Below are 12442 nucleotides of genomic sequence, written 5' to 3'. Positions count from 1 at the left end.
AAAAAAGAATAACAGCTGCTGTGAGTTGAAGACAGAGGCGTTTCCATATTGAACTCTGACTACGTAATCTGATAGGTGTAGTCTTTCAGAGTTAGATCATGGCGGTCAAACACCTTTCGGAACAGATAGATCTAGCGCAAGCCAGTCTACATTTTGCCCTTCCATATGGCGGTATTGGTATCGCGACAGATATTATCACGCTTTACATATCCGTCATGCTGCTGTGTGGTAAAAGTCCTCTTTTTTTGGAGCAATTGTTGCGGAAATACATTAGAAGATGGGACCAGCTTAAAGCATGCGCGTTTCAACGCCATCTTAGCTTTCATACAGTTCTCATCGACCATAGTCGTTTCACCAGTAGTGATAGCCGAAAGTCAGAATTGCCAACTTCAATTTATAGCGTCCTTAAAGCTCGTTACCTCTTTGATTTCGAGCGCAATGGCGTTTTCCGTTGGCCGTCAAGAATCACAAAAAAAGATTGGAGCATTCTGAGCCTAAGTTGATACCCATCTGGCTTTTGGCTATATTTGTTGCAATGACAACAGGTATAATGTTCGGCGCAATTACTTTGGCGAGTAACTTGGTACGCCATAGCCTCAAATTTGGGGCCATTACTGGAATATATGGTATTACTACAATACAACCACAGTCATTCTGTTAATAATGATAGTTTCAGCTCTGCATAACTGGTATCGATCGTATTTAGAGGGAGATGAAGATGCTCATGAAACGAATTCGGATTTAGATGGCGACGCGCACCCCCGAGATCAATCCCAAACTTGGGACTTGAATGCGACAGGGTATTAATCCGTGTGTTAGACTCTCCATCATTAAAATCAGGCTGTATCGTATGGGGAATCTGTGCAACTTCAACGCAAGTCTATATTGATTTGATAGCCGGTTTGGCTGCAGAAAATGTCGGTGGCAATCCCAATCCCAAAGCTGAACTCATGACCTGGTTGTTTTGGTTGTATTTCAGATTCCAGGTGCTACCACTACTTAGCTGCTGAAATCAAGGAAATATAACCTCTGGGACATTTTAAGAGAAGACTTCTTCGTAGTCTTCATGGATGAAAACAGAATACAAGATGATAGACAAAACAAGTAATGAAGCTTCGTGTCAGTGGCCTTGCATGCCTAAGCCACCGGTGTTGTACTGAACCTTGGAAGCTCTTAATTGAAACGCTAACCATGTATCTTGGATAGAAAATCAACTCCTTCGATTAACACGACTTCTTTATTGAATGGACATTAAAGTAGTTGTGTTGCAACGTAATATAAAGACATTGATTGAGTTGAAAGTCTTCAATTGATGTCCCAACATGTAGAACGCTTCTGTATTCTGCATTAGAGCTCACCGGGGCTTTCTCAGAAAACTGTTGGCGCGATCCGCTCGAAAATGGGGGTCGATTGTAGTCTTGTAGACTTCGATTCTAAACTTCTAGAATTTCTGGAATGCGACGATCGCACGCGCTACACACGACATACACGTTATTTCGTTGTACAGACTGACAGATTCACCGTCTGTTGGGGTTTACACTATCCCGATACAGTGGATATCCATTACACTGCAGGGTTCGACCGGCGTCTTATCGCCTGAAATTACTGTTTGCAGTCATCGCTTCGCAGCCGAGGTACGCTAAATCCGCTATTGTTGAAACCGCAAGATATTCATCCACATCACCGCCGGGATATCAAGAACCTTGAGGCAAATCAACGGAAAATGACCAATCCGTATAGATAACATCGATGTTCCATTCGAAGGATTTGGCTCCATCCCAATTACATGTCTAAGTATGTTTCATCTTATCTCTTTGATCTCATTCATCTCAAATACAATGTCATGTGCGATTCGGAAACCTTGAATCAGACTGGTGAGATTTCTTTTAGGCCATTTGCTCTTTGACAGTAGGGATATCTCGAAACATCAAACCAAACCCGTCGACCAGCATACAGCAATACAGACATTGAGAATTGAGATAGAAGATGCGACTGTAGGAAAACCTCAAAATATGGACTCGAAGGATGAGCACGAAGCTCAGGAAGCCAAGGCCAAATCATCGTTATCTATTCGCTCGCAACCGTTAGCCTTATCAGCCACAAATGAAAATGATGCAACAAATCTCCAAGCTATCACGACTACCCAGAGCAATACATTTTCTCTGTCCGCTGTAGAACCGGTCGATGTCCAGATACGAAACCTCTCGGTGAACGTTGATATCTCCCCTTCAGCACTTTCAATTGAACGATGGATACCACGAAAGAAGGCCCAAGATGGATCTGCCACTCCCACCATGAAACAAATCCTACACTCAGTCTCTGCCTCGATGCCCGTCGGAACACTTACTGCCATTATTGGTGGCAGTGGTTCGGGAAAGACAACTATGTTAAATACAATGGCTGAGCGCATGACAAGTGGACGATTAACAATTGGTGGAACCACAACTTTCAATGGCATGGAAGGTGTACATAGTGTTCGTAGTGCATATGTCATGCAACAGGATGTATTACTACCGACCTTGACAGTCCGAGAGACTTTACGATATGCCGCAGATCTGCGATTGCCGCCACCGACAACTGAAAAGGAAAGGAGGAACATTGTGGAGGAAGTAATTTTGGAGCTTGGTTTGAAGGAATGCGCCGACACACGAATTGGTAGCACACAACACAAGGGGTGCTCTGGAGGCGAGAAAAGAAGAACTAGCATTGGTGTACAATTGTTAAGCAACCCAAGCGTCTTATTTCTGGACGAACCGACCACTGGACTTGATGCGACGAGTGCATTTCAGCTAGTCAGGACCCTCAAAGGGTTGGCCAGGAAAGGTCGGACGATTATTACAACCATTCACCAGCCTAGATCAGAGATATGGGGAATGTTTGATGGTCTAACAATCTTAACAAGAGGTAGTCCAGTATATTCTGGCAAAGCTGCGGACTGCTTGTCTTGGTTCAAAGGAATTGGCATGGAGCTACCGGCATTTGTCAATCCAGCAGAGTTCTTAATTGATATAGCTGCTATTGATAATCGCTCCCCTGAACTCGAGGCAACTTCTTCTGCAAGAGTTGAAAATTTGAAACTTGCTTGGGCAGAAGAAAATGACAAAAGGTTCTTCCAAGTTTCGGAAAAGGTTACAGCTACTGAGACGCCGGATACAAAACCTCTTGGAGCAAAGAATTGGACACGTCACTCTCCGTTCGTTCGTCAGACTCGTGTACTAACTTCTCGAACCTTTGTCACAACCTATCGAGACCCTATGGGCATGTTTGGATCTCTTATAGAAGCGATAGGGATGGGGATCATGAGTGGGTGGGTTTTCTTTAACCTGGGGCAAGATCTTTCTGGTATTCGCAGTCGCGAAGGTGCCCTTTACAATGCTGCCGCATTACAAGGGTATCTCATGCTCTTATTCGAAACATATCGTCTGACGATTGACATACAACTCTTTGATCGTGAGAATAACGAGAATGTTGTGGACGTTATCCCTTTTCTGCTCAGTAGAAGAATTGCAAGGTTCTTTACCGAAGACTTTCCTGTTCCTCTGATATTCTCACTCATATCTTATTGGATGGCAGGCTTTAGATCAGATGGCTCGACTTTCCTTACTTTCTTTTCTATCGTACTACTCTGTCAATATATCGCCGTCACCTTCGCCATGACGTGCATAGCGGCTTCAAGAAACTTTGCTGGTGCATCTCTCATTGCAAATATGGGTTACACAGTTCAGAGCTTTGCCTGTGGATTTTTTGTACAAGTAAACACTATTCCGGTGTACGTTCGTTGGCTAAAATGGACAGCCTACGTATTTTATGCGTTTGGTGCTTTGTGTTCAAACGAATTCGTAGGCCAGTTTTATGATTGCCCTTATGAAGGCGGAGAATCGAACCCAGCCTGTGTTGAATACACAGGCGCATTCATCATAAATTCGCTGGGATTTCCTGATAACTGGGTTGTCAGGCCAATCATTTTCCTACTCTGTTATTCAATCATGTTCTACGGACTTGCGGGCATTGGTCTACGATTCTTAAAAGTTGAAATGACGATTGCCAGAGCTAGAGGCTCAGATGCGGACTTTTCCGCAGGGAAAGAAAAGATGACAGTAAGGTCTGCGGCGGAGGTTCGAACTGTGAGTTGATATTCTGTTTTTTGCTTCCCAGTGATATCATGAATAGCAAAACGTGAATTGATGCACGCTTGCACTTGACCATGTCTATATCGATTTGTGTGACGGATTGGCACTAACTAGCATAGGTTGATATCGGCCTTGATAAATTCGCCTTAGATCTCGAGAAACGTAATTCATTTGGGAAGAAACAACCCACCAAAATCATATTAAATCCAGTCACAGCAACATTCCAAGCCGGTGTGTTAAATGTCATTATGGGACCATCAGGCAGCGGTAAAACATCTCTTCTCAATGCGATGGCTTTGCGACTACGTAATTCTATTGGAACAAAATATCGACCCAGTGGAGACATGACTTTTAACGGTGCAGTGCCATCGGCTTCAGTCATACGGTCTGTTTGTTGTTATGTATGTCAAGATGATGATGCACTCCTGCCTTCATTAACGGTTAGAGAAACCCTTCATTTTGCAGCTGGGCTACGACTTCCATCGTTCATGACAAAGGATCAAAAGATTCGACGTGCTGAGGATGTTCTGTTGAAGATGGGTCTGAAGGATTGTGCGGATAACCTTATTGGATCTGATCTCATTAAAGGTATATCAGGTGGTGAAAAGCGCAGAGTAACTATCGCCGTTCAAATTCTGACGGATCCAAGGGTGAGTCTAAGAACTTTATCTATTCCCCTTCCCCTTCCAATTGGAAACAATTCCTGCGCTGTTTGAAAATGCCTTGACTCTAATTCTTTACCACAGGTGCTTCTCTTGGATGAACCAACCTCTGGTTTAGATGCATTCACCGCTTCATCTATCATGGAAGTGCTTCAAGGTCTTGCACAAGAGGGTCGAACTCTAATACTCACAATCCATCAATCTCGTTCGGACACCTTTAAGCATTTTGGGAGTGTTCTTCTATTAGCACGTGGAGGCTTTCCCGTTTACGCTGGTAAAGGTTCTGATATGATTTCACACTTCAATAATTTGGGCCATCCATGTCCCACTACGACAAATCCAGCCGATTTCGCACTCGATCTAATCACCATTGATTTACAACAGTCTAGACGAGAGGAGGCCACTCGTTCCAGAGTAAGAGATCTCATCAATTCCTGGTCATCCGGAGATTTCACAAAAGCTATCATCCCAACCACAATATCTACTCCCGCAGAACTGGGCTCTCTTGTTCGCAAATCCTCTGGCTTCTTCTCTGCGTACCCAATTCTTGTTCATAGAGCTTCGATCAATTTCCGTCGACAACCTGATTTACTATTAGCTCGAACTATGCAAGTCCTAGGTCTCGCCATCATTCTCGCTTTGTTCTTCGCACCCTTAAAACACGACTATTATTCCGTACAAAACAGATTCGGTTTCATCCAAGAATTTTGTGCATTTTATTTCGTTGGCATGCTGCAAAATGTTGCAGTCTATCCTAATGAAAAAGATGTGTTCTATCGAGAAAACGACGATGGTATTTATAGCGTCGAAGCATTTTTCGCTCAATATACTACACTGGAGATACCATTTGAGATATTCACATCTTTAATCTTTGCGATATTGACGGATTTAGCTACGGGCTTACCCAGAAATGCTCAGGTATTCTTTGTGTGCTTCTTTAATTGCTTTTGCATTATTAATTGTGGTGAGAGTTTGGGTATTATGGTATGTTCCCCTTATCCGAGATCTGAGACTCATAGTGGTGACTAACATGACAATAGTTTAATACCCTCTTCTCCCACACAGGCTTCGCCGTAAACCTTACAAGTGTATTCCTATCAATAGCCCAATTTATGTCCGGTATCATGTCCATTGGTATGCCTGCGTTTCTCCAAGGAGTAAACTATCTCTCGCCTATTCGCTACGCTATTAGGAATTTAGCGCCGTACACCTTGAGAAGTATTGTATTTACGTGTACTGATGCACAGAAACTGCCAGATGGCAGTTGTCCGATTAATAACGGAATGGAGGCACTGGATCTTTATGATTTGAATACGGATGCCCTGTGGAATATCATTGCGCTAGGCATTTGTACTGTGATTTATAGGGGCTTGGCTTATGTACTGTTGAAGGGGATGAGGACGCATTGGAAAGGAGTTGGCAAGAGAGGGAAGGGGAGCGGGAGATCAGATGCACCGAGAGTGTAAGACGTAACAAAGAGTCCCAAGTAAACTCTATTGTTGCTTGCTAGCTATTGCAAACCATTGAACGCCAGTAATTCTTTGGAACTGAACATATTTCATAGATGGTACATTATACTCTGTCTTTGCATTTTATGATTTTATTGTTCATGTGCATCTACATATACATCTTTATCTGCTACGCAGCACAAACAAAGTTGATACACATCATTACCCAAATTCAAACTCGAAACCAATGTATGCAAGCATCTTCATCATCATCTCTCCTAAACCCTCCTATTCACAATCTTCGCTCAATCACTCGCTAAACCAAATCACCTGATTTCCAGACCACAAGAGATGAACCACCAGAACTCATCCCATTTATCTGTGTTTAGTTGCATTAAATCATCGCATCACATCCAGAAATCTCATCTCACATCTCACATCGCATATCCTCAATACTCAATTCCTCACCACTTTCCGCGTATGTGTGATGTAGTATCTCATCTCACCTCACCTCACCTAATTAGCGCGCGGCGCGGCGGATTTCTAGTGTTGGTTGGTGGGGGATAAACGAGGTGACATTTTGATAAGCGGCGTGACTCGTAAGCAAAGTGGTATGCCGATGAAGAAATTTGATTCGTTGGAATGGTAGGGCGAGGATGATGTTGGAGATTTGGTATGAGCGGATGGGGGTGATTGTTGGGGAAGAGTTGGATTGTTGGAGAGTTGTATTTTTTGGGTGGATTGAATTGATTAGATGGTTGCTGTGGTGGGGATTTGCTTGGGGGCGAAATGGGGGCTGTGTGGTGGGACTGGGCTAGGAGAGGAAGATGTGAAAGGCTGAGAGGGGATGAGAGGGTGACAGGGAGAGCACGCAAAGTGATTATTTGTGGGAGTGAAAAGGTGATTGTGATTGTGATAGTGATGTTGTAATGGTGAAGTCGGAATGAATGTGTAGGGCGGAATAAATGCTCAGGTGGTAGGGAGAGGCGAGGATTGGTGGGGTCGGTAGATGTATGTCAGATTCGATGGACTGGTGGACTCACGATTGTGATTGTGATGTTGATATTGGTGATGATAGGTAGTTGGATTCTGGTTGGAATCTTCAGGTTGCTTAGTGTGATCGGAGTGGATGAATTTTGTTGTCTTCCCGTTGATGATATTGTTAGCTAGTACCTAGCAAAATATTGGCATTCTCAAAGCCGTTAGGTTGTGGAGTTCTCTTGTGTTGTAGTTCGTAATTGGTGTGTGCATGATATCGATCCTGATACCAGTTTTAGTTTCTTGGTCTTATGCTTGTGGTTGTTGATGTGGTATCTGATTCCTGATTCCTGATTTCTGGTTTCCTGATTTCGTATTATGTGCGGTCATAATCAGGGGTGGCTCGCTGAAGATAACTTGGTATATCTTGGGGTTTCTTGGGTTTGGATCGTGAACCAGTAGAGTTAGGAGAACAAGAGCTAAGCAAGGTGCTGTGTGAGAACGCAAGGGATGATATGTGTATCTTGGATATTTTGAGGCTGAGATTAATGCTAATGAAAAGCACGCAGCTAGCAGGTTGAGGCGAGGTTGTGATGATTAGTGATTCGTGATTCATCGATCGTCAAGCTTCTTATTAAGTTGGTAGCGGACCGAATGAACATCTCCCCAGGACAAGAGCCAAGGCATCTCACGTATCCTTGATCACCGGATGAGTCAACCGGAAAGTTCTTAGGGCTCTAGGCTGTAAACTTCCGGCGTTGGAGAAGCATGACGGGCTGATGACACATGCCGTTGAAGAATTGTGTGTTTTGAGTTGATTATCATAGATCCCGATTATTCTACTGGCATAATCCGTTGTCAAAACCGGTGGCATCGGGGGTAAAGTAAGCTGCTTGAGTGGAACTGGAAAAGTTGCCCCGGTTTTTGAAGCTGGATCCTGATCACCCATAAAACTTCCTGATATACTTGATGCAAGCGGCGTTGATGTGATTCTCTATCGTTGCCTGCCAAGGTATAAGACTTTAGCCTTACGTTACTAATCGAAAGAGGTCAATACCGAGTGTTGTATCCATGATCCATCGTGTCCCGTCCGTTTTCAATCTCATGTACAGGGTATCCAATATTCCGGATTGCAGTCCAGTAATATAACAATTTGAATATCTAAAAGAAGTTTGAAATTTGAAAGTAATTCAATATTACAATTTGAATATTCTAACTGGTTTGGGGATTTAATAATCTTCACTGTTGGACTGCAGTCCGGACTATTGGACACTCTGCTCATATACGCCATACCTGTTCAGAACCCGACCGATACTACTTTCAAATTCAGGTTTTTACTGAGTTTTGATGATGTATTAAAGATAGATGCTGATGGGGTATCTTGAAATCTCACTCATCTCCCCGCATCTCAGAGTATTGGCTCAGCTCAGTTGATGTCAAAGCTGCGATACATTTTCAGAATACCTAGGCATGGACACGTCTCAGCGTCTGGCTTATGTCAAGCTTTATCTGACTTTCCCGTTTCTTATTCCCAGATATGATTCTTACTGTGCTATATCTTGCTAAAATTGAAGCTTCTTACTGTCTGTTGTGTTCTCATATGCCTCGTCTAATTTAGGCTGTGGGGGCTGATCACATGTAATATGGGCGCAATATCTATTTCTGATATAAAAAAGTTGATTGCTGATGGATATGTACCGGCGATTATGTGAGGTGAGATGCGTTCTATAAGATAATGTACCGAAAATAGACGACGGCCAATTATATAATTTTGGCCATTGTGTCAATTCCATGGAATAACTGGGAGCCGCACTTACTAATCCGTTGATTTTCATTTCAATTATCCAATACATAAACTAGTTCCAAGGATCCAGGCGTGAATTATCCATACAGTGTTCCAAGATGAACATATCCAATTCCAAGGTCTCGGAACCTTCAAACTTTGTCCCCGGTCGTAGTCTAGAGCGCGGATATGCCGATAACTTGGAACGGGTAAGTTTTGAAGGAAGGTGCCAAGTATGGGGCAAGGTGATGTGATATCGGCTAATTGTTGTTTCATCATGGCGGGAGCTTCGTGAATAACGCCAAATCCTTATATCTTATCACTCATACAATGGTTCCCATGTACCTACAGTCTCACTTGAAGTGATCTGTATCCTTTCACACATATAAAAGGTGCAGATATTGATCACTGCATTTAGTCAAAGAGCCTGATCCTGGCCATCATTTGAGAGATGATATAACTTAGAATAGCTTGAAGTGGCGTTTTCACCTCACCTTCGGCAAGCTTTTCGATACGCTAGAATTATTCTTGGCAAGAATGCGGGGATGTTTCGAAATCTGCCCGTGGCGTAGGAGTTCATGTATTCGACTTCCATGTAGTGACCGGATTGTCAACTTTAGATCTTATCTCAAAATTCCTGGGCACTACGATTGACGAGTCGGTACTCGCCCTGAGCCCTGATTTCTAGAATTAATGTAGGTATGTAAATGTGATTCGTCAAAGCTACTGCAAGCCGTGAATGAAGATTGTTGCTGTTTCAAATTGTTAATCTCGGGGTCCCTCTAGAAGGCTTTTTGGACACTTCAAGTCATAATCATTCACCCTGTCCATCTTATCTAGTAACTACTAAACATGACCATCTTCAGAGACAATTCCAAGAAACGGAAGCGACGATCCGTGGAAGTGGTTGTCGGGATTTACGATCGTTTCCAGTAAATAGTTACGTGGCCAACGGCCACGCTGCAGAATTACTCACTGGCGTTCTTGAGAGACTCCAGATTATTCTAGTTACCTGTTCCTGATAGATTGTTTTCTCGTAACTATCTAGCATGAAACTCATGTGACCGATGGAGAGCACCGTATCTGCATGTGTATTAGTCACAGGTGTACTTCTCAACTACCTTCTGATCAGTCAACTTCTATGCCCACATGTCTAGTTGAGATACCAATTCAGGGCTTGCATCTCCGACATCTGTTGTAGCTACTATCTTCATAAGCGGCTCAAACATTTGACACTTATTTACAGACCAGCTTAATCTTGATTCAGATACAAACTTCGCATCAAAACTTGAAATAGTGTCTAAAACATATCATCCACAGCGACCGATAGTCTGGACGATCATCATTGGTTTCAACTGTAAGATTTAACTCGTCAACTACCATGAGTTTCTCCATCAAAATTTGTGTATTAAGAGCAGATTGTAATATGGTCCTGGTATATTCAGGGCTATGAAACGGTGCCAAGTTTCGGCTGCAATCTACCGCAACCCCTGATGTAATGTATTTCCGGCATTGATTTTGTACTGGTACTTCTCATCGTCTGCAATTTTAAGGCTTAATGCCCAAAAAAAGTTTGACAACTTTTTTTTAGAACAGGAGTTCTGACAGTCATGTGATATGTTTTGACAACTGCGAGCTTTGTGACTCGCAAATTTGTACTACTGCCGGCCGTGTTGAATGCTGAAATCTGACCGATGAAAAAATATTAATATTTAATTTTCATGCCGATACTTAGTGTGCTTTGATACGCGGAGTTACGACCAAACGTGCTGATGTTGAAGAAGTTGCACCTCGTATTATCCCGTAAATCATCAAGCTTATGGTCACACCAGCTTGATTGACGAGTTTGAGAGGACTCTATGATGTATACGTGGTCAGTATTTAGACAGAATATTTGGAAAAACTTTAGTTATGAAGTGACCTTGAGGAAATTCAACTTCAATTCACAAGTACTTGGATTTCAACGGCGTTCTAGAGTAAAATCAGGAGCAATCTCGGATCGGTCTGTCGTGTTATCATCGGAATGAAAGTCATGTAGGGCTGACATACCAGCAAGGTAATTTAAATCCTCTTCAACTGAGATCCACTTATAGGCCCTCTCAGTCATACAGACGGCGGAGCAGAGGAGCTGGGATGAAACATTGAAATCCCCAGCCTACCTATCCGAAGATGGGGGTTTACGTCTAAGCGAGAAAGTCGGGCTGATCTAGACACCTCTTGAACCGTGGGGTAAGCTGTTTCATGGGCAGTACCCGAATGTCGCTCGAGTGCAACGTGAATATCCGGCGGAAAAATTGAACGGGTGCATTTAATCGAAATGATACACAGTTTTTAATGTTAGAGCGTGCCATCATATTTTATCAATAGACAGAATATAGCACAGAGGCCGTTCGTTCTATTAGCAGAGAAACTCATTTTATCTTCCAAACGGACAAGTTGAGCTACTCGTGACTCCAACTGAGAGTCGCAACTTCCATTTTTGCAAGGCTCTCCGCGCCATCGTAGCATTCCCAGAACTTTTACTGGAGACTCTTATATTCAAAGTTTCTTGAGGTTCGAGATGTCATCGTCCCAATGATCGCAGGCTCATGCAACTCATAGCCAATGAAACCCATGAATCTAAATGAAAAGTATTGGGCAACGCCACGAGATGGTTTACTGATCACAAATAGCACTTGAAATACGGAGTATGCAATTAGATCGCAGCCTTGTTCTTGGATGGAGGTTAAAAGGCGCTTATAAGCATACAGCTGATCTCTACAGTATTCAGAAAGGTCTTGTTTGGAATTTCATGGATAGCGGGGTGAAGTCTTGAAGGTATTTGTATCCTCCAGGATCAGCTCTTTGACTGTGGGGGTTCTCATGGTTTTAATGTGGTGGGTATGATTGGCGGGGTGTGATTTGGAATAGTGTTTCGATCCCTCGCGGGCTCCCTCGAGGTAAGACTTTCAGACGATTTTGATAGGTTGATACTGTCTCTTAGCTCATTCCAACATTATTATCCAGAGTCCCCATTCCAGAAGTAACTTTTCGGAACGCCCGGTGCCTCGTATAATTTCTTTCGATCGTTATCTACGAAATTGGAATACTTCCACCATGTTTTGGTACCGAGCAGTACCCCTTCGGAACTAATATTTGCACAAACTCTCCATTCTTAGCCAAAGTACTCGCCAAGGTTTCACGTTCTCAATGGAGGAGCTGGAGAAGGAAATTAATTAAGGTGTGGTTATACTGTGTTCGTGAAACATTAGATGTATATCTAAGATTTCAAGCCACAAAGCCCCCATTCAGATAAAACAGACGCCGATTCTCCCTTTGGAAATATTTTTGGGAACGTGGGTAGGGTTCATGGGCAATCAATCGTCTCATCGCGTTCCTCTGGCTACCTACCCCAACTAGACATGAAGATTATGCGTTGTTCGAACTGCTATTAGCTATCAT

The 12442-nt window shown here is 43.1% G+C and overlaps 1 protein-coding gene across 1 annotated transcript; it reads left to right on the top strand.

Annotated features, from left to right (window-relative positions):
• Window positions 1–2012: 2012 nt before the first annotated feature.
• Window positions 2013–6258, top strand: EAF02_010795 (uncharacterized protein; the record flags this gene model as incomplete). Its single annotated transcript, XM_038906843.1, has 4 exons — window positions 2013–4124; window positions 4250–4780; window positions 4877–5776; window positions 5833–6258. The coding sequence occupies 4 exons, from the start codon at window positions 2013–2015 to the stop codon at window positions 6256–6258; spliced, it is 3969 nt and encodes a 1322-aa protein (XP_038753391.1).
• Window positions 6259–12442: the final 6184 nt, after the last annotated feature.

This window comes from Botrytis sinoallii (genome assembly GCF_014898435.1).
Source record: "Botrytis sinoallii strain Bc 23 chromosome Unknown BSIN_027, whole genome shotgun sequence".
NCBI classification, from domain to species: Eukaryota; Fungi; Ascomycota; class Leotiomycetes; order Helotiales; family Sclerotiniaceae; genus Botrytis; species Botrytis sinoallii.
The sequence above is the reverse complement of the archived record's forward strand: the minus strand, read 5'-3'. Positions and strand labels throughout refer to the sequence as shown.